Source organism: Hemiscyllium ocellatum, chromosome 4 (assembly GCF_020745735.1).
Source record: "Hemiscyllium ocellatum isolate sHemOce1 chromosome 4, sHemOce1.pat.X.cur, whole genome shotgun sequence".
Lineage (NCBI taxonomy): Eukaryota > Metazoa > Chordata > Chondrichthyes > Orectolobiformes > Hemiscylliidae > Hemiscyllium > Hemiscyllium ocellatum.
Window position 1 is genome coordinate 22,876,784 of NC_083404.1, and position 23,819 is coordinate 22,900,602.

The 23,819-nt window shown below is 40.3% G+C and overlaps 1 protein-coding gene across 1 annotated transcript in view; it reads right to left on the bottom strand.

The window, feature by feature from the left end:
- Window positions 1-2,442: 2,442 nt before the first annotated feature.
- csmd3b (CUB and Sushi multiple domains 3b) overlaps window positions 2,443-23,819 on the bottom strand; it is a 1,941,594-nt gene continuing 1,920,217 nt past the window's right edge. Inside the window, exons 65-70 of the mRNA XM_060823982.1 lie at window positions 20,955-21,020; window positions 19,042-19,200; window positions 11,231-11,340; window positions 6,873-6,960; window positions 3,795-3,930; window positions 2,443-2,681 (exon numbers count right to left, since the gene is read on the bottom strand). Coding sequence (XP_060679965.1) covers window positions 2,522-2,681; window positions 3,795-3,930; window positions 6,873-6,960; window positions 11,231-11,340; window positions 19,042-19,200; window positions 20,955-21,020 — 719 coding nt within the window. The 3' untranslated portion in view covers window positions 2,443-2,521. The remainder of the gene's footprint in view (window positions 2,682-3,794; window positions 3,931-6,872; window positions 6,961-11,230; window positions 11,341-19,041; window positions 19,201-20,954; window positions 21,021-23,819) is intronic.

A 23,819-nucleotide genomic window follows, 5' to 3' on the forward strand; every position in this document is an offset into this window, starting at 1 on the left:
CCTGATGTTTACCATAAATTTATGACTCAACAGACCTGATAGTGTTCCGTATTGGAGAAGGAAGTTTTGAGCTGTGAGGAGTTAAGAAATATTGAATTTATTTGAGCTTTTCATGCTCTCAGAATATCCTAGAGTGACTTAATCAGTGATTTCTTAATTGTGGTTAAACAGTCAGTTTATGAGCAACAAATAAAAAATAATAACCAGTCAACCAATTTCTACAGTGACAATGGAAAAACAAATGTTGACTAAGGAACTAGTAGAACACATTTATTATTCACTGATGTAGCCATAGGATCTTTCACATCCACCTGAGCTGGCAGATGTGCCCTCAATTTAAGAGAGAAGCTGAAAATGGCACCTCTGACAATACAGTATCCATTTAATTCTTCACTGAAAATAAACGTTGTTACTAGTAAGCCACAAAAAATATCTAAGGATCAGCAACAGTATACAAGGCTTGCAGGAAAACAGAGTAGCCCACATAAACAAAATGTACAAAAGCATTGAGCCATTTATTTTTTTTACAATGTATTGAAAATTTACATCATAGATCCATACATTTTACAAATTCTTTTTTCATAAAAATATATTTCTTTACAAAAGAAATTTTTATGCATCTAATTATAATAAACATGATACAGAGGAGTAAGGAGGTTGTACATGAAGTTTGTTTCAGGTACAATTTAAACTTTGTTCTAATTTCAATGGATGTACTTTGTTTATTGCAGTTACTTTTATGGTGTACAAACCTGGGTGAGCAGGAACATAATGTGAGACAATTTGAGGAAAAATAATCGCCGTCATTGTTAGTATAGTTTCAGATGCATTGTAAAATTCTTACATTTGAATTAGTCAATTCTTGTGATTCAAGGTAAATGGATCTTGAAGCCCAATGCTAGATTTTTGATTTAACAAAATACACTCATAGGACAGTTTAGGAGCAGCAACCTTGGCCTCAATTAATTTTTGGTAGGCACAGTGCATATATTACAGTTACAACATAGTAATATCTCCAGTTAGTTGATAGTCCTTTCAGCAAAATAAAAGATTATCTTAGTTTGCTTGTACTTCTGTTCTTAAATTTTCATGCGAATGCTTTTCTAGCACAGTGGTAACAATCTTTTGGTGTTATGTGATGGGTTTTAGAGTATGAACAGTTGATAGGTAGAGATAAAAGGTGGAGACTTGTTACTGCAATGTACAGTATGTCATGGCTCTACTTTTTAAGGCAAATGTCAAGAAGGTGATTGATAGAAAATGTAGGGAGTCGTGTGGAGGTTTGGCTGCTACTAAAGCAGTCAAATTAATGTTTGAAACTAAGATGAGCTCTCAAACACATCAGAATCATTCGTGCAAAAGAACCTTTCTTCTCTCTCATTAGCGCACACACTCAATCTATGAATGCATACTGTGGAGATGTACAATGAAAACAAAAAATATAAATTTACTTAATTAGAGAATGGCCAAGAAAAGCAGCTGGCTCAGGTGATACCCCTATGGTCAAGATCTATATTTTTGCACTCTCCACTTTACAAAACTCCAATCAGATTTAAACAAATATGCTCGCTCTATTACGACATTCACATTCATAACACTATGAGTGTTGATAATGGAAAATGCATGACATCCACACCATAAATCACTTAAATGTTCAAAGGGTGGAGATGATCTGTAGTAAGCACATACATAAGACCATAAAGTTATCTGACAATAAATAAGATGGTTTGCTGTAAAATAACACAACTGAGCAATTAAATAATAATGAAGCATGCAACATATCATGCATATGCATTACTTGAAAATATGAATATATAGTATAAATATTTCTCATTTTATTCTGTGGCAAGAATTAACATTTTGTACGAAGAATATAAATTCAAATCAAAAAGTATGGAAAAAAATTAAATACATGAAGGGATTGCTCTAGGCAATCAAAAAAGACTGAAAGTGTTCCATAGAACTGTTTAGTGAGTACCACACTGGCCGCATTACAGTCAGGTATTTAAAATCAGTTTTGCAATTGTTCCTTATAAAGTTTTTTGTTAACACCAGAAGGCAAAACCTGTAATAATCTTGACTATACAGTACTTCACAGTCATTGTTATGTATTCGGTGTCCCAACCTTCATTCCATATTCTAGCCCCTGTTGTTTGTAATATTGAAAACAGAGGTTCAATGCTCCTCAAGTATCTGCAGTTTTCTTCTGAGAAAGTGTTTAGATTTTTTTTTGAAAAAATTGTGGCTAAGCACTCTTAGAGTGCAGCTAAAGTCGCTGAAAAGCTCTCCAGTAACAGAATGAAGAGCAAATCTGTTTCAAACTGGGTGAGCCATGAAAACATGTTCTTTTTTTCTGGTTCTTCAGATAAATCTGGTACATTAAATTCCTGAAAAGTGTGCTTTAAATAGCAATGAACCAAATGTGCATTGTACATAAGTTGGTTTAGTCAAAATCTAGATGTCCCAAGGATGCAAAGCGCTGGATGTGTATCACGTTATGTAATCAAACAATGCCCCTGCCTTATACCATCGTACAGACTGTGTTGAGATTTGGGTCAAATCGAACTGCCTTGCCTTCTGCTGACTTTGCATTTGTGTCATACATTGGGTTTTCAAAAGCTGCTTGACCATTATTGTTTTCATGTACTGAGCAGCCAGTATACTGCGCTTTGGGTGCTGTCCTGTAAAGAAAACAGAGAGATTAGATATTCAAATCAAAGCTAAGTCATAAATATCACTGAAGTAACATCATTATGCACAGGAAGAAAGTTGACCATTTTGCCTCTGTTGGTTCTCTGGATAGTTATCAATTCATTCCATTTCCCTGTTCTTTCCCATGGCTCAAATGCACTTTTTAAAACAGTTTTTGTCCAGGTCCCTTTTGGAAGTTAATTTTGAATTGACACCCACCACTCTTTGAACAATACATTACAACTTGCAGGTGGTGGTGTTTCCATGTATTTGCTGTCTTTGACCTTTAAAATGCAAGTAATCATGGATGTGGAAGGTGTACCAAAAATATTCAGATATCCCCCCCACCTGCAGTCGAGATGAGGAATGGGGGGAAATTGACAAGACGGAGCAGCACCAGCTGCTGCAGGAGAGGAGGGATAGAATGGTAAGGTACTATCCTTTTTCTCCTGTTGACATAGGATTTTCTTCTTCCTCTCTATCTCCTCTGCCAGAGCATTCCTCATTCAAGAACACATACACTCTTCCCCTGATCCGGCACAGCATCACAATGTGGCAGTCAGTACATTCCACTGTGGAATTTGGGTGAGAAGAATCTAAATGTACCACTCCACAAAACATGTCAAATTAATACTTGTGTTAAACCTTCTAAAGTTTAGTGCAGCACCCGAGGACAGGTCAAATTATCATTAGGAAAAAGATTACAAACTAAATACAGACTGGCAAATAGGTGTCAAAAAGTGTGTTGCTGGAAAAGTACAGCTGGTGAGGCAGCATCCGAGAAGCAAGAGAGTCGACGTTTTGAGCATAAGCTCCATTCCTGATGAAAATCTTATGTTCGAAAAGTCGACTCTACTGCTCCTCGGATGCTGCCTGACTGGCTGTGCTTTTCCAGTACCATACTGTTTGATTCTGATCTCCAGCAATCCTCACTTTCTCCTGGCAAATAGGTATGTCATGTAAGCATAGCGCACATTTACCGATTGTTTCTATATTTGGTAAAAATAGCCTACACTATGATTCGTTGCACAAAATAGGAACACTGTTTTTGAGCACTTAATTAAAGTCAATATATAATTAGAGCAATGTTAGTTGATACCAACCTTTGTTTATAAAGGTAAAACCCAAATCCTGCAAATATTAGAGCAAAAAAAGGCACAAGGATGGCGATGGCCACAGAGCTACTGTTAGTACCATGTGGTGGATTAGGAGAATTTAAGCCATGAGTTGAGTTCAGACCTGTAGCAGAAAGTTATATTGATGAGAAATAGCAAATTAGCTATCACATTGTCAGACACTTGCTGGTGCAATTTACAACCTACAAGTTTCCCCACAATCCTTAGAGAGATATCTTTCACATGTAATATGTACTTGCAAAATTTTAAGTAGCTATTATAATGATTGCTATTAAACTTAGTGTCATAACTGTGTAAAATTCATACTGTGAACATTAGCTTTCTGGATAAATTTTAATAGCCTACTAGTCACCTGAGCAATCATCAGCAGTTAAATTTACCCTGCACATACTTGTCATTTTAATAGTGACACTTGAGCAACCAAAGTAATTAAAATATTTGTCGAGCACCTTATCTTTCAATAGTTCATTTTTCTTCCTTATACACTGTTAGCTTTGACACTTGTTATCAGAGTCATTTATACTTTTTTTTAAATAACTGATGTCATTATGGTTTTACTAACAAGTTAGCTCATAGATCAGTATAAATGTCACCAATGACCCTATAGTTTTATACAACCTAAATTCAATGTTCGGGGAGTCTTTAAAACAATATTTTAAGGGTGATTGATAACAGCGACTTTAATCAGTATTTGTTTTAATTTAATGGGAAGATCTGTAAGGTATTACAAATTGACAATTTCAAATGTACAAATAAAATTGTACTTCTACAGCTTGTAACTAAAAAAAACTAATACACTTGCAAATCTCCATCACAATCATACACAAATAAGTACAATTCAAAAGAAACACAACTTGAATTGTTTCATGTTGACACAACCTGTATTATTTCATTATATCTCAACCCGAATTTCTGAAGTCAGTGATAATGAAATATTTATGACATATGGCATAATGGAGTCATGAAAGAATATATTTTTTGAAGCAGCATACAGCAGTAATACCAAGTACTTTAGGATGGAGATATAAAAGGTGAGAAGTAAGTTTTACAATGGAATGAGATCCATAGCAATAAAGTAAGATCAAATTGACATCATTATTCATCATTCATGTACTTTTGAGTATCATAATACAACATCATTAGGTTTCACTTTCTTTACTAGTCAAATATCAATTAAAAATAACTCAACAATTAAAATACAACAGATTATCCAACCAGAGGATAAGTTCAATAAATTAATTTCTATGAAAACATAACTGGCAGATGTGAAATAGTTATATTCATCGTAAATTGGATGATACGGTTTCACAAGCACCTTATAATGGTCTGTACATTTTAGATTAGATTAGATTACTTACAGTGTGGAAACAGGCCCTTCGGCCCAACAAGTCCACACCGACCCGCCGAAGCGCAACCCACCCATACCCCTACATTTACCCCTTACCTAACACTACGGGCAATTTAGCATGGCCAATTCACCTGACCCGCACATCTTTGGACTGTGGGAGGAAACCGGAGCACCCGGAGGAAACCCACGCAGACACGGGGAGAACGTGCAAACTCCACACAGTCCGTCGCCTGAGTCGGGAACTGAACCCGGGTCTCAGGCGCTGTGAGACAGCAGTGCTAACCACTGTGCCACCGTGCCGCCCACAATGCCACCGTGCTGCCCACGATTGAATTAGATTGGATTAGATTACTTTTGTTTATTCAACTGCAAATAAGGTTTTATGTTTCAACATCCAGTACTTGAAGGTCATAAAATCTGTCAACTATGAATATTCTAAGGGCAGTGTGTGTGAAGATATCTAATATTTAATAAAGCACATTCTTAAACTTTTACATATTGGCCCCCATCTGTGGTGTTCTCAGCTGGCTTGAGATTGTGGCACTGCAATTGGCTTGGACAAGTGTGTTAAACTCAGCAAAGGGTGGAATTGAATTCAAGCTTGGAATTGTGATATTTTAATTGTTAGGTAATCAGTAAATATATCTTTCATCGCCTCTGAGATGGTGAATGGCCACATAAGGGAAGTTCTGGAACCCAGGCAACAAACGAATGAATCACAAAAATTAGAAGAGCACTGTTTTTATGCAATAGGTTAATGGAACAAGGAAAGCCCAACCATAGCTGCAGTATAGATATGACAGCTAAAACATGGCTACAATGCTATGGCTTAGACAAACAGTATTTTCCACTCACATCTGAACTGAGTGAAACAAATTTATTATTTAAGGAGTAGTGTACCAGAACATGATTTAGCTATCGGGATTTTTTTTTGCAGAAGAATTCCATTGTGGTGAATTGATGAGTGGAGATTCAAGGAAGGAAACACAGATTCAATTGTGGGTTACTCCAAGGTTATCCGTTCACTGATGCGTGATGCTGTAGTGGTATAGCTTTAGGAGGAAAAAACACATAACTATAGTTTATCAATGTTTCAGCTTATCAGCCAGAGATAGCGTATAGAAAAAGAGAAAACAGAAAGTAAAATCTACCTAAGTTCAGCTAACCAGAGCAAGAAGAGCAATTTACTTTCCTGAACAAAAAATAAACATTTAGAAAATAGAATGGTAAGCTGATTTTCCTCCTTTCCCCAATTCTTAGGCAGTTTATTTTGTGCAGCTGCCTCATGAGACAAAAAAAATTAGACTGAGGACATGGATTGGGGTAGGGAGAAAACAAATCTGAAGACATTCAAAGCAACTTCAGAATCATTGTTTTTCATTCTACTTCTTCTGTTGCAGGTGTGAGATTCTAATGTGCTTCATGTCCCTCAGCCACTATCTCTTGAATCATCTACATTCTTCTTAAACTTCGCGAGAGTGAAGGCTACCATTAAATAAAGTTAATGAAATTAGGACATTTACCATAATTGAAGTGGGACAGCAGACATAATTGACCTGTTCCTTTGACAGAGCCAGAAAGACTCTTCTAATTGGTCAATGCAGTTGATATCTCCCAAAATAATGAAACAGACAATCATCCATATTAAATTAAAGTATACATTATTTCCAATTGAATGTATTTACCACCAGACTTACCTAGTCTCTGCAGTCCAAACTGTCCATAATCTTCACCCTGTATAAATCCTTGAAAGACATATGTGGCACCATCAGGCTCAGCAGAAACCTTGTAAAATAAGAATAAACTGTCAGAATAAATCGTAATGGTGTATTTTGCAAACATTTACAATAGAACAAAAAAAAACTGATGCGGGAAAAAAAAACACACCACTAAAATACCAGTTTATGGAGCACAATAATTTGTAGGGATAATTATGTCTCTTGCCAGTTGATGAGCACATTTTGAATGTGTGACATTAAATGAAGTGCCATTTGGTCCAACTGGCCTATTCTGGAATTTCTGCTTCACTCGAGCTTGAGAATTATAGCTTTCTATTTGTCAGATAATAACAGCAATTACAACAAGTGTTTACATTTATAGAATAACTTTAATATAACACAGCAATGTAGATCAAAATTTCAAAAGGCTCTATGTTTGGGATGGGGAAGAAAACCCCCTTTTCATCAAAGGGTGGGAGAGATCTGGAATGTACTGCCCTGGATGATAGCTGAGGTGGGAAACCTCGTAACCTTTGAAAAGTATTTGGATGAGTACTTGAAATGACATAATGTTCAAGTTATGGGCCTAATTTGGGTAAGTGGCACCAATGCTGTTAGTAATACATTTTTGGCAGTACAGACTTGATGGGCAGAAGGGCCTCTTCTGCACTGTATGATTCTAATGATAAGGCAACGTTGAAGTGAAGAAAAAGGTTTCTCATAATCATTAAGTGGTTGGGGACTGGAGAAAATTTTGGAGATAGATTTTGTGGGCGGCACGGTGGCACAGTGTTTAGCACTGCTGCCTCACAGCGCCTGAGACCCGGGTTCAATTCCTAACTCAGGCGACTGACTGTGTGGAGTTTGCACGTTCTTCCCGTGTCTGCTTGGGTTTCCTCCGGGTGCTCCGGTTTCCTCCCATAGTCCAAAGATGTGTGGGTCAGGTGAATCGGCCATGCTAAATTGCCCGTAGTGTTAGGTAAGGGGTAAATGTAGGGGTATGGGTGGGTTGTGCTTCGGCGGGTCGGTGTGGACTTGTTGGACCGAAGGGCCTATTTCCACACTGTAAGTAATCTAATAGCAAGAGGAAACAATTTGAAAATAAGGTGCCAACATGGGAAATTGGCAGCCTCTGTGATGGAGTGGAAATGTGATCAGATAGGAGTGAAGTACAGTTGAATGTTGTCAGGATATAAGTTAAAACTAAGATGTTTCAGATAATGTTATGGAAGAGCAGTACATCAATGAAAAACAAAGTCAATGTCAAAGATAGATCTTTGGGAGATACCAGAGATAGAGGTGCAGGAACTGTGCAGAAGTCATTACAAATATTAACTATGAATAGACAGAAAACAATGGAACCAGGAGATAGCAGGAGAGGTGTTGGAAGATGATGTCTAATCAACTGTGTCAGGAGCTGCAAACATGTTGAAAGGATTGGTTTGATTTTTTTTCCATAATTTTGAAATAGCTGACATTTATTTTACAACGAGAATCTATAGAAGGGCTATGGTAGCAGTTTGATATCAAATGTGAAGACATTGGATTACCAGGTCACAATTCCTTGAAATAACTGGGAAATGGCAGTCCTGGCTCAGACAGAAATAAATACAGGTATTTTCCTAGTCCTGCATTCATAATGAATGCTGGTGAACTGCATCTTACAGGAATCAGTGTACAAATCAGTTCAGCAGGAAAAAGAATTAGAAAGAAAAGTCTGGGTGACCTCCTGTATTTTTAATTGTTTCCAGTGATAATTGTTTTAATTGTTTCCAGGGCGGCACAGTGGCACAGTGGTTACCACTGCTGCCTCACAGCACCTGAGACCTCGGTTCAATTCCCGACTCAGGTGACTGACTGTCTGGAGTTTACACGTTCTCCCTGTGTCTGCGTGGGTTTCCTCTGGGTGCTCTAGTTTCCTCCCACAGTCATAAAGATGTGTGGGTCAGGTGAACTGGCCATGCTAAATTGCTCATAATGTTAGATAAGGGGTAAATGTATGGGTGGGTTGGGCTTCGGTGGGTCGGTGTGGACTTGTTGGGCCGAAGGGCCTGTTTCCACACTGTAAGAAATCTAAATAATCTACTTTTCGATGGTCACTCTGCCTAATCGTAAATCTCCCACAAGGCAAGAAAATGCCCATTTTTACTCCAGGATCCTTCTCTCAAATTACTTTAAAAATAACCATGGCTCCAGAAAGATGGACAAGTTATTTTATTAACTGGTCTCAAATACTACATACCAAAATTCACTTGCACTAGCTGAAGATCTAAATTCTTAAAATAGTTGATAAGTCACACACCTTACAGCACAATGGTTACAAGACCACCTCAAAGCTCCCATTCAAGCCACACACCAATGCAACTTAAACATATGTCCATCATTTTTTTCAAAATCACTAAGTCATGATCCTTCAATTGCCTTCTTACCAGCATTGTGTGTTTACCTACACCAATGGGTACAATAGTTCAAGAAGTTGACTCACCATTATCTTCGGCAAAAGTAAGGCTAAGGCTGCTCAAATCCCCTCAGTGCTCTTCCCACCAAAATATTCTATTTACCTGGGATCGAGATCTTTGACATCAATTCACCACTTGTGCATTATTGTGTCAAGGCCTTAATAGAAACCTGGCTGAACAATGCAGTTGCCTGGGTCAAACTTGGGTCGCTGGTGTTAAGAGGCAGCAGTGGTAACCACTGAGCCACCATGCACCCATTAATTCCCTCTTGATTCCTCCACTGTTGCTAAATTAGCCTGCTCATCAAACATAAGTGGTGGATGAATGGAAATTTTCTCTATTTTCATACTGGGAAGTCTAAAGCCATTATCTTTGGTGTTTGCTCAAATCTCTGTTATTTAGTTACCATTTTCATGGTAATCTGTTATAATTGTCTGAGACTCAACGAGACTGTTCATAGCTTGATTGTGATATTTGGTCTTGAGATGAGCTTTTGACCCACTGACTGTGCCATCACTATGACTGTTTGTTTATTTCCAACTCTGTAATATCATACTTGTCTCAGTTCATATGATGCTTAGTCATTTGTCCATTCCATTGTTATTATAGATTTCATTATCGTGTACATGTCCGACCAGTCTCCCATATACCACCCTCAGTAAACCTATGTTTATCCTACTGCCCGTATATTAACTTTGTCAAGTCCCATTTACTTATCAACCCCTCAATAAAGCATTGATATTATTTTCGTTTTTGCTTGCAAATCAGTCCATTACAGAGTCCGGATGTCTGTAATCTTGCTCAGCTCTGGAATTCTCTGTGATATTTAATCTTATACAGTCCAGGTGAACTAAGCATCTTAGTTTTTAATTACTTCACAATGCAGACGACTGTGCCTTGAGTTGTCTTGAGCTCAAGCTCTGAAATTCCCTTCCCGGATCTTTGTGGTTCTCTCTGTTTCATTAAAAATTAAATTAAAATGCTCCTTAAAACTTACCTTTGGTCAAGCATTTGGCCCACTGGCCTAATATCACCTTCTTGTTTAATTTTCTATCTCAGTGCTCCTTAAGACATTAAGAATTCTATATAAATATCAGTTGCATTTCTGGCTTGGATAATTTCTGATATTCAGGATGACACTTGATTAACACGGGCCAACAGTATTAATAGCGAACTCCTGAAAGCCTTTCGGTGTTAGCCTATTTATCATACACGAATCAATCAGTAGAGGCTGGTATTCTCACAGAAAAAAACATTTTAAACCCATCAAGTTCATACAGCCAATGTATTAAACATTCATTCTTTTCTTTAAAAAAATCACACAACACCAGGTTATAGTCCAACAGGTTTAATTGGAAGCACACTAGCTTTCGGAGCGACGCTCCTTCATCAGGTGATTGTGCGTCGCTCCGAATGCTAGTGTGCTTCCAATTAAACCTGTTGGACTATAACCTGGTATTGTGCGATTTTTAACTTTGTGCACCCCAGTCCAACACTGGCCTCTCCAAATCATTCTCTTCATTGTGGAAGTATCTTAGAATTATAGGTTTGATGTTGCCTTTGTACAATTGCGTAGAAGAGCTGAGTGAGGCGTTTCATTCAACACTTTGCTGAGTCTTCAAAGGAAATCAAAACATGGAAGGATATAAAATATGCTGTCGACTCACTCACCTTATGTTGGACTATTTGACTGATAAAAATCTGCCTGGTAAGTGAAGCAAAAATCTGTGTTTGAGAATGTTAATTATTTTCTTGGGTTTATTTAGTTGCTTGAATGCTGGTTACGTATTGCTGTTTTTAAGAATACGTTTTAAATTCAGTTTAAAATGAACCTGCCAGAGCGAATCCATCTGACTCAGCTCACAGGACCATACTTACATAACCATCCATTGCCCATTTATTTTTGATCTTGCTCATAGAAGTTTGAGCAGCTGCTTTTGCGTGGTACATTAGAAGCATGAGGCGTGCTTCCTGGCTTTTGTAGACACCTAAAGGAGCAAAGGGATTAAAGAATTAGACTTTAAGCAAAAAAAATGGGCTAACAGCTCTTTGAATCCAAGTTAATAGTGAGGAAGTTAAATATCTAGCCAGTCACATGGATGATTAATATCGGGCATCACTTTGTTATTCTCTGACAACATAATCAAGCTCATGAGGGGTCGAGAATAAATCTTATTTAAGAGGTGGGGTGGCACAGTTGTCAGCAGTGCTGACACTCAGCACCATGGACCTGGGTTTGATTCCTAACGTGAGCAACTCTATGTGTGGGGTTTACATGTTTTCCTCATGTCTACGTGGGTTTCCTTTGGGTGCTCCAATGTCCTTCCACAGACCAAAATATGCAGACTAGATGGATTGGCCAGTCTCCAGGTGGATTGGAGAATTACAGTATGGGGTGGGGTGGGGGGGTTGCTGGTAGGTGGAGCAGTTGGGAGGGGAGGGGAGCTAGGTCTGGGTACGATGCTATTTGGAGGGTCAGTATGGACTCGATGAGCCGAATGGCCTGCTTCCACACTGTAAGGATTCTAGGTATTCAAACCGTACAATATGCAATCTGCTTAGTATTGGACTTTAATCAGCGTACAATAAATTATCTTTAAATTGTGCTTTTAATGTGGAAAATTACAAACTAAGTCACACATGAAAGTAAAAGCAGAAAGGAATGGCAATGGCTATCAAATTGCCCAGATCGTTGGCTTTATTGTGTTTTAAGGAGGGGATAGAAGAGGTGAAGCAAACAGATTTAAAATGGATTTCCAGACTGTGAGGCCAAGGCAGCTAGAAATGTGACCTTCAATGGTACAGCTAAGTTGGGGATGAAGCATGTGAGGCTAGAATCAGCAGAATAAAGTTCAGCAGAAGTTCACAGGTATAGTAGGAAGCAAAGGAATAATATGCACAACTTAAGTTGTATTTGCTGTAAGACATGACTAACAAAATTAATTTTCAATGAGTGACAAGAGAGGAAAAGAGCTTGACATAGATTTTCATTGTGACTGGCATATCATAAATGTATTTGAACAATTGAGGTCTTCAAGACATTTATGTTGATTCCGCTGTTTTGCTTATCAATAAAAAAATTAATTTAATCTGAATGTACTATTCAAAATTGAAAGGATAGTTTAAAAAAAAGCTGAATGCATTGCTCCAGAAGTTATTACGTTCGGTTTGGTGAAAAGAGAACTAAATTGGAAGAAACGTTTAGCAACTTGAGTTTCAACAGACAGGCAGTGGATAGGCGAAAGCCTGAGCTCATCATAAAATACAGATATACTCTCCTGCGTAGTGTTAAAGCTTGGTGAAAGTGACAAAGATTTGATTAGGAGCGAGAAAATTAGAAAAGGATTAATATCAGTACATAGCACAGTAAATGCAAGCATTGAAATGCCATGATCAGGAAAAGACACCATCTGAGGATCAGGAGAATCAATGTTTTGGGCATAAGTCTTGGGCTTATGCCTGAAACATCGATTTTCCTGCTCCTTGGATGCTGTGTCTTTCCAGCACCACACTCTCGACTCTGATCTCCAGCATCTGCAGTCCTCACTTTCTCCTATACAGTGAGTGGTATATACCTTAGGTGCATAAAGCATCCAGAATAGCCACCTCAGACTATGATACTGAAGCAGAGGAACGTGAAACTTGAGGATGATTAGGTGCATTCTGTACACACGCAGGTAGGAAATGTTTCTGAAAGATGTATCTCGAGACAGTGGATGTTTTACAACTGAGAGGTTTTTCGTCTTCAAAGAGACCAAGGTGTATTCATGCAAGGAACACAGATAATTATACAGGTAGGGCAAGAAATTGGCACATGGCATGTTAGATAGGATTGGAGTACAGTAATAAAGGCAGCCTGCTCCAATTGTACTGGACTTCGGTGAAATCACATCTGGAATAAAGTGTACAGTTTTGGTCGATATATTCATTTGACATAGTTCCGCTACATGTGGTACAATGTAGGTTTACTACCCTGCAATGACAGTTGACTTTTGATGAAAAGGTGAGTAAATAGTGTTGATATTCCTTTGAATTCAGAAGAATGAGGTCTGGTTTCACTGAAACATCAAAGATTCTGAAGGGGCTTGTTTATCCTGACCGATAAATCTAAAATATGGGGCTTAGGATCAGCAGCTGAAATTAGAAGAAATTTCTTCACTCAATGGGTTGTGAACCTTCAAAGTTGTCTACCCTAGAGAATTATGAATGTTCCATGACAGAATATATTCAAGGTTTCATTTCCACAAATCACATATCTTTACTTTGGTTCTTTTTCCAGCCTCTCCCTTTTACTTATTTAAAACTTTTGTAGTAGTGAAAATATTGAGCGAGAGCAAATATACTTTCAATGGACAGGGAACAATCTGACATAAATCTGGCCATTCTGGCTCATTTATCCTTACATCCATAGAAGGCAAAAAGGTTGTCCATAAATATGTGCTTCTAAATAGCTCAGATATTATTAGAAGTAGGAGAAAGTGAAGATTGCAGATGCTGGAGATCAGATTCGAGACTGTGATGCTGACAAAGCACAGCAGGTCAGGCAGCATCTGAGGAGAAGGAGAATCGATGTATCGGGCAAGAGCCCTTCATCAGTAATGAAGCTTGTGAGCCGAGGGGGCGGAGAGATAAATGGGAGGGGGAAGATTGCTGAGAGTGTGAAAGATAGATGGAGGTGGGGGTAATGGTGATAAGTCAGAGAGGAGGTTGGAGTGGTTAGGTGAGAAGGAAGATGGACGGGTAGGGCAGGTTCATGAGGGCAGTGCTGAGTTGGAAGGTTGGAACTGGGATAAGGTGGGGGGAGGTGAAATGAGGAAACTGGTGAAGTCCACATTGATACCATTTGGTTGGAAGGTCCCAAAGCAGAAGAGCTTATTAAATAGCTGATTTAGTAGCCAGATGACATTTTCAATGTGCCACGTGTGATACCAGAAAGGTGGGTTGATCGAATAAATTAAATGTTGATTTGAGGTCAAAGATTAGATTAAATAGAAAATGACTTTCTTAGGAATCTGCTCTGCAGCAGCTTACTGTGCACAATATTTGAATGTAGAGGTAAGGTGGAAAAAGATAATTTGAAATGGTTGGGGCTTTTCAGATGTGTAGACACAGGCATAGCCTAGCAGAGCTAAGTGATCCAGTTCTTTTGTTATGTATGTACAGTAATGGAGTAGTCATCAATGGATGGGATAATTTCTGTCTTCTCTGATAAATTACATTTTCTGATATTTACTCCACTGCAGAAAGTAATGTAAACTCGTAAGAGCTTACTCAGCAAGATTTACAAAGTGAGCAGCTAAGTGTCAGAGACAAGAAAGGTGACAGAACTGAGCCAAGGCTGTGTAGAATTGATTAAGTTAAATAATCACACAACACCAGGTTATAGTCCAACAGGTTTATTTGGAAGGACTAGCTTTCGGAGCGCTGATTCTTCACCAGGTGGTTGTAGAGTACAAGATTATAGGACACAGAATTTTTAGCAAAAGTTTAGATGCAACTGAAATTATATTGAAAAAGATCTGGATTGTTTGTTAAGTCTCTCATCTTTTAGAATGGTTATGTTGGTTTCATAATCATTCTAAAAGATGAGACACTTAACAAACAATCCATGTTGTTTTCAATGTATAATTTCAGTTACATCACACTGTAAGCTTTCGCTATAAATTCTGTGTCTAATCATCTTATACTCCACAATCACCTGATGAAGGAGCAGTGCTTCGAAAGCTAGTGCTTCCAAATAAACCCATTGGACTAGAACCTGGTGTTGCGTGATTTGTAAATTCAAATTCCCCAGTCCAACACCAGCACCTCCAAATCATGACTAGAATTGATTAACCGCTGCCAGTGCAGATAGCAGAACAAAAGAAATGGTTTCAGAAACTCAAAGCTTGGCAATTAAATATTGATCAGTCCTTCAGATCCTGATTACACTCCAGAAGTAAGTTGTTGGAAGGATCCTTTATCCGTACATCCAAGAACCGAAATGCTCTGAAATCTGAAAGTTTTTTGTGAAGTTTTTTCTCATTAACAAGATTGTTTGGCAAGTAAACAGTTAAGGAGCAGGAGAATTGACATTTCGGGCATAAGCCCTTCTTCAGGAGTGAGGAGAGTGTGCCAAGCAGGCTAAGATAAAAGGTAGGGAGGAGGGACTTGGGGGAGGGGCATTGGGAATGCGATAGGTGGAAGGGGGTTAAGGTGAGGGTGATAGGCCGGAGAGGGGTGGAGGCGGAGAGGTCGGGAAAAATATTGCAGGTCAAGAAGGAGGTGCTGAGTCCGAGGGTTGCGACTGAGATAAGGTGGGGGGAGGGGAAATGAGGAAGCTGGAGAAATCAGCATTCATCCCTTGTGGTTGGAGGGTTCCTAGGCGGAAGATGAGGCACTCTTCCTCCAGGCGTCATGTTACCATGGTCTGGCGATTGAGGAGGCCAAGGACCTGCATGTCCTTGGCGGAGTGGGAGGGGGAGTTAAAATGTTCAGCCATGGGGCAGTTGGGTTGGTTGGTGCGGGTGTCCCAGAGGTGTTCTCTGAAATGTTCAACAAGTAGGCGGCCTGTCTCCCCAATGTAGAGGAGGCCACATCGGATGCAGCGGATGCAGTAAATGATGTGTGTGGAGATGCAGGTGAATTTGTGACAGATAATGAAGGATCCCTTGGGGCCTTGGAGGGAAGTAAGGGGGGAGGTGTGGGCGCAAGGTTTGCATTTCTTGCAGTTGCAGGGGAAGGTGTCGGGAGTGGAGGTTGGGTTGGTGGGGGGTGTGGACCTGACGAGGGAGTCGCAGAAGGAGTGGTCTTTCTGAAATGCTGATAGGGGAGGGGAGGGACATATATCCTTGGTGGTGGGGTCTGTTTAGAGGTAGTGGAAATGACGAAGGATGATACGATGTATCTGGAGATTGGTGGGATGGTAGGTGAGGACCAGTGGGGTTCTGTGCTGGTGGTAATTGAAGGGGCAGGTTTCAAGGGCGGAGGAGCGGGAAGTGGAGGAGATGGGGTGGAGCGCATCGTCAACCACGTCTGAGGGGAAATTGCAGTCTTTGAAGAAGGAGGCCATCTGGGTTGTTCAGTATTGGAAGTGGTTCTCCTGGGAGCAGATGCGGCGGAGGCGAAGGAATTGGGAATATGGGATGGCGTAGGGGAGGGTGGGAAGAGGTGTAATCTAGGTAGCTGTGGGTGTCGGTCAGTTTACAGTAAATGGCATACCGATCTTTACATTGCTGAGGCTAAACACCAGCTCGTGGACACCTCCTCCTACTGCCCCCTTGACCATGACCCCATCTCCCACCACCAAAACTTCATCTCCCAGACCATCCATAACCTCATCACCTCAGGGGATCTCCCATCCACCTCCTCCAACCTCATAGTCCCACAACCCCGCACCACCCGTTTCTACTTCCTGCCCAAAATCCACAAACCTGACTGCTCCGGCCGACCCATTGTCTCAGCCTGCTCCTGCTCCACCGAAATCATCTCTGCATATCTCGACACGGTCCTGTCCCCCTTAGTCCAAGAACTCTCCACCTATGGACAACACCCATGCCCTCTACCTCCTCCATGATTTTCGCCTCCCCAGCCCCCAACGCCTTATCTTCACCATGGACATCCAGTTCCTATACACCTCCATCCCCCATCACGAAGGCCTCAAAGCCCTCCGCTTCTTCCTTTCCAGCCAAACCAACCAGTACCCTTCCACTGACATCCTCCTTCGACTGATTGAACTGGTCTTCACTCTGAACAACTTCTCTTTCCAATCCTCCCACTTCCTCCAAACCAAAGGAGTAGCCATGGGCACCTGCATGGGACCCAGCAATGCCTGCCTCTTCGTCGGATATGTGGAATAGTCCATCTTCCGCAGCTACACTGGCACCACCCTCCATATTTTCCTCCAATATATCGATGACTGTATCGGCGCTACTTCGTGCTCCCATTTGGAGGTTGAACAGTTCATCCACTTTACTAACACCTTCAACCCTGACCTCAAATTTACCTGGACCATCTCAGACTCCTCCCTCCCCTTCCTAGACCTCTCCATTTCCATCTTGGGTGACCGACTCAACACGGACATTTACTATAAACTGACTGACTCCCACAGCTATCTAGATTACACCTCCTCCCACCCTGCTCCCTGTAAAAATGCTATCCCATATTCCCAATTCCTTCGCCTCCACCGCATCTGCTTCCAGGAGGACCAATTCCAACACCGAACAACCCAGATGGCCTCCTTCTTCAAAGACCGCAATTTCCCCCCCAGACGTAGTTAACGATGCTCTCCACTGCATCTCCTCCACTTCCTGCTCCTCTGCCCTTGAGCCCCGCCCCTCCAATCGCCACCAGGACAGAACCCCACTGGTCCTCACCTACCACCCCACCAACCTCCAGATACATTGTATCATCCTTCGTCATTTGCACTACCTCAAAACAGACCCCACCACCAAGGATATATTTCCCTCCCCTCCCCTACCAGTGTTCTGGAAAGACCACTCCCTCTGCGACTCCCTCGTCAGGTCCACACCCCCCACCAGACCAACCTCCACTCCCGGCACCTTCCCCTGCAACCGCAAGAAATGCAAAACTTGCGCCCAACCTCCCCCCTCACTTCCCTCCAAGGCTCCAGGGGATCCTTCCACGTCCATCACAAATACACCTGCACCTCCACACACATCATTTACTGCATCCGCTGCACCCGATGTGGCCTCCTCTATATTGGGGAGACAGGCCGCCTACTTGCGGAACGTTTCAGAAAACACCTCTGGGACACCCGCACCAACCAACCCAACCGTCCCATGGCTGAACACTTTAACTCCCCCTCCCACTCCGCCAAGGACATGCAAGTCCTTGGCCTCCTCAATCACTAGACCATGGCAACATGAGGTCTGGAGGAAGAGCGCCTAATCTTCTGCCTAGGAACCCTCCAACCACAAGGGATGAATGCTGATTTCTCCAGCTTCCTCATTTCCCCTCCCCCCACCTTATCTCAGTCCCAACCCGTGGACTCAGCACTGCCTTCTTGACCTGCAATCTTCTTCCTGATCTCTCCGCCTCCACCCCTTTCCGGCCTATCACCCTCACCTTAACCTCCTTCCACCTATCGCACTCCCAATGCCCCTCCCCCAAGTCCCTCCTCCCTACCTTTTATCTTAGCCTGCTTGGCACACCCTCTTCATTCCTGAAGAAGGGCTTATGCCCGAAATGTCGATTCTCCTGCTCCTTGGATGCTGCCTGACCTGCTGCACTTTTCCAGCAACACATTTTTCAGTTCTGATCTCCAGCATCTGCAGACCTCACTTTCTCCAAGTAAACAGTTAACCCAAGTTGACACCCACTTGATGTGTGCCACTCAGATCTGATGGTGTGTGTGTGTGTGTGTGTGTGTGTGTGTGTGTGTGTGTGTGTGTGTGTGTGTGTGTGTGTGTGTGTGTGTGTGTGGTGAAGAGGGGCAATATGGCCAAACAAGTTCTTACTTAGAAGTCTGCCTCTCCAGTAAGATTTTTACAAATTTCACCATTAAACTGTTACTATTCTGAAAACTGAAAAATTCTGAATTCCAAAAAGCAGCTGGTCTCGAGCATTTCGGATAAAGGATTTCTACTTGTAATAGAAATACAAAATACATTCTCCCCCACTGCTCAGCATTACAGAATTTAAAGAATCATCCAGCTTTTCTTTCACAAATATTATTGGTGAAACTCTACCTGAAAGCTGCAACTCCATATTACTGTTTGTGAGAGTTGCATTTACTCTGCCCGTTGAGGTGTTATAACTCGTAACGGTCAACGTCATGGGCTGTTTCTTTCCTTTGTAATTATAAGATCCCTTCCAAATATAATGCGGGGCAAAAACATCATCTGGAACTGAAAATTGGAAGCTTTTAGTGACTGAATCAGAAATCAACAGTTTGCATGTACAACTTACTGAAATCAATGACACAGCATGAAATCAGAAAACAGAATGATAGTTGCCAAATATTATGTTAGAGCTAAATATTATGTCAACATTTAATGTTCAGTTCTGTTAAAGTGAATGTTGATTACAAATGACCAATGCAATATGACTTGTTTTAGTCCCGACCACATTCAATGCCCCCTCATTTTTAAAAATTTAATGTGAAGCACATTGTGCACAATCGTAATGAAAATGATTTAATTTCGAAATAGATTTTGTGCTAGTATGCTCCTCTTTTCCTTATAGCAAGGAATACCAATAATGTTAAAGTATACATCTCCCCATATTTTGAAGGAATAAGCATTGTCAGGTCAAGCAAATCTTGGAAATTAAATTCTTTAGACACCAATTAGATGAGACAGAGCCCTCAAAGAATACAAAGATAGCAGGAAAGAACTCAGACAAGGAATTAGAATGTCTAAAAAGGACCATGAAATGTCTTTGGCAAACAGCATTTAGAAAAATCCTGAGGCATTTTATGCATATATAAGGAGTAAGAGGGGAGCTAGGGAAAGTGTAGGTCAGCAATGTTAGATGAAGTGGGTGAGATCCTTAATGAATACTGTGCACCAGTATTCACAAAGGAGATGGATGGTGAGTCTCAGGAGGTCTCTGTTGATTTTCTAGGACATGCCATCATTAAAACAGGGGTTGTGTTGGGTATTTTGAATAGCATGAAAGTAGACAAGTCCATGGGAGCTGATGGGCTTTATCCCCGAATGCTGAGGGAAATTGCTCGGGCCTTGTATGAAACTTTTGTATCTATTTTAGTCACAACTGAGTTCTCAGAGGACTGGAGAAATGCCTAATGCTGTTCCTTTGTTTAAAAAGGGCAATTGGGAAAATCGGGAAAATTTCAGGTGTAATGCTACTGCTAGGGAAATTATCGAAGAAGATTCTTTGGGATAGAATTTGCTCACATTTGGAAAAATATAGACTTAGTAATGATAGGCAGCATAGCTTTGTGCGGGGAAGATTGTGTTTCACAAACTTGATTGGTTTTTTGAAGAAGCGACAATTATTGATGAGGGCAAGGCAGTAAATGTTGTCCATATGAAGGCCTTTAACATGGTCCCTCATGATCGGCTGATTCAAAATATGAAGTTACATAGCATCCATGGTGAGCTGGCAAGATGGATACAGAAATGACTTTGTCATAGCAGACCGAGAGTAATGGTGGAAGGGCGTTTCTCTGACTGGATATCTGTCACCATTGGTGTTCCACAAGGATTACATCTGGGACCCCTATTGTTTGTAATATACATAAGTGATTTGGAGAAGAATGTAGGTGGCCTGACAAGTAAGTTTGCAAATGACACAAAGAGTGGATGAACTACAGATAGTGAATAGGATTGCCAGATGATACAGTAGGATATAAATAGGTTGGAGACTTGGGTAGAAAAATGGCATGAAGCAAGCATCATGAGTCGGCATAGACTTGGCGGACTGAAGGGCTTGTACCTGTGCTGTTTGTTTTTTTTTGTTTTTATTATTACTATTCTTATTATGGCCACAATTTGACACGTATCAGACCAGAAAATAATAACTGTAATGCAACTCTTTTTTTCTGAAAATAAGAATGCCACAAAAAGTTAAAATGTAATAGTCCCATGCACACAAGTGGATAACCAAGCTTATCAAAGTTGTAATAAAATGGGCCTACCATTCAGTTTAGGGCTTGGGGTTCCAATTGATGGCCTGTTACTCTTCTCTGATCTCTTTGAACCAGCTGTGAAAACCAATAGTGAGAAAGTTCAACAAATTTCTTTATTCATATGTCAGTAATTTCCCTGGGAGTTATCTGAACTTCTGGTATAATTTTGGTGGAACATCAGCAGTTATTGAGTTGAAATGTAGTCAATGACTAAGTCAGAAGTTTTTCCAAGATGTTAAAATTATGTCAGGTAACTAGAGAACATTTGCATAAATATTACCACATTGCGCAATATCAAATCTTGCAAAGCTAAATGCATCTACACTGCAGAACAAGAACACCTCTTGAATAGCCACTCTAAGCAGGTCTCTATTTGTATCTGCCACCTTTAGATTTCCTATCAAAAACTTGCAGCAACCATCTCTTAGTCAATTGTGGAAAATGACTGAGCACCAATATCATTATTTAAATGAACCTGAATCCAAAATATTGGCTGGAGTTAAAAGTTGTTTTTGTAATGGATGGAGTCCTGTTCCATGCACTCCATTTACTTACATTAGTTTATATTTGTTTAAATCAAAAATGAAATTCCCAGTGAACATAAACATTTTTTTCATACCATTAAAATATTAATTTACAAGCAGTTATAAACTATTGCAGCGTGGACAGTCCACAAGACTTCAAAATTATCTGCATCAGATTGTACCCACCCCATTCTATGTGCCCATCAATAGCCTACTCTCCATTGATTGCATTTCCAAGTCTTGTATCATCTATAAACTCATTCTACCTAAGTTGAGGTAATTTACATATAAAATGAAAATAAGCTGTCATAGATCGCAGAGGAACTCACTTCATACACATTCATGTGTTTTAGTTCGTAGATACAATAACATCATAACAGTATCAGGCTTCCTGGATTATTGTTTTGTGACTTTATAATCTTAAAGATTAGCTTCAGTTAGCTATACTAATACTAATGGACCATAATTGTTGATATTTGTTTTACATTACCTAAACCCACTTCTGACTTCCAGTCAGAAAAAAACATTTTCTCACCATTACTCTTTGTTTGTTTTCTATTTGCCATGTATACATCAAAATCATCATCATGTTAATAAGATATTTTATTTTCTAGATACATCTACTAAGTGGCACTTTGTCAGTTGTTTGAAAGTTCACTATACAATTAACAACCATGTTGTTACTTCATCAAATGCTGACCATGGGCCACAAGTGTCTCAAAATAATAGAGCAAACTTTGTTGTAACCTGCATCTGATAAACCGGTAAAAATTATATATCCGAATTTCAAGAAGTTTACTGTATTATCATAATATCCACAATGTCAGAGTAGATAGCTGAGGGCTTTCTGCCAATACGTTTTCATTTAAGACAAAGTTGTATTATTTTTTAAGTCATGTATGTTGTAAATGAAGGAGAACAATGTACACTCCATGCAGGACATTTCTATTACTTATGAGACCATAAGACATAAGACACAGGAGCAGAAATTAGTCCGTTCAGCCCATCACGTCTGCTCCACCATTCACTCATGGCTAATAAGTTCATCAACCCCATTTTCCTGATTTCTTCCTGTAACCCTTGATCTCTGTAATACTCAAGAACCTATCTATTTCGGTCTTAAATATACTCAATGACCACTGGCCTCCACAGCCTTCTGTGGCAATGAATTCCATCGATTCACAACTCTCTGGCTGAAGAAGTTTCTCCTTATCTCCATTCTAAAAGGTCTTCCCTTTACTCTAAGGCTGTGGGCTGTCCCACATTTCTGATGAAGGGCTTATGCCCGAAACATTGACTCTCCTGTTCCCCGGTTGCTGCCTGGCCTGTTGTGCTTTACCAGCACCACACTTTCCAATAGTGTTCTGTAAGTTTCAATTAGATCCCGTCTCATCCTTCCAAACACCATCTAGTATAGTCCCAGAGTTCTCAAATTTTCCTGACATGTTAAGCTTTTCATTCCTGGGACCATTTTCGTGAGTCTCCTTTGAAACCACTCCAGGGTCAGTACTTTCTTACTGAGATATGGGGCTCAAAACTGTGCACAATACTCCAAATATGGTCTGAACAGAACCTTATAGATCCTCAGAACTACATTTCTGTTTTTATATTCAAGTCCTCTCAAAATAAATGTCACCATTTCATTTATCTTCCTAACTACTAACTGAACCTACAAGTTTACTTTGAGGCAATCCTGATCTGAGACTCCCAAGTCTCTCTGCACATCAGACTTTTGAATTTTCTCCCCACTTAGAAATTAGTCCATGCTTTTATTCTTCTTACCAAAGTGCGTGACCTCACACTTTCCTACATTGTACTCCATCTGCCATTTCTTTGCCCATTCTCCTAACCTGTCCAAATCCGTCTGCAGCCTCCCTGCCTCCATAGAAACTTCCTGGCCCTCTACCTATCTTTGTATTACCTGCAAAGATGGCCAGAATGGCCTAATTTCCTTCATCTAGATTGTTAATAAGTAAAGTGAAAAGTTGTGACCCCAACACTGAAACTTGCAGAGCGCCACTTGTTACCGGCTGCCATCCTGAGAAAGACCCTTTCATCTCCACTCTCTGCTTTCTGCCAGACAGCCAAGCTTCTGTCCATGCTAGCATCTTGCCTTTAACACCATGTGTCCTTATCTTACTCGGCAGTCTCCTATGTGGCACCTTGTCAAAGGCCTTCTGGAAGTCCAGGTAGTTAACATTGTTATGGACGAGGCCAGATCACTCAAAACATTCTTGAGCAGGCAAACCAGATCATAAGTTTGCAATTTGTTTTGGTAAGTGTACAGTGAAAATTACTCAGAGTAAGATAGCTAGGTTAATTACTAGGTTTTAAAACAAACAGAAATTCA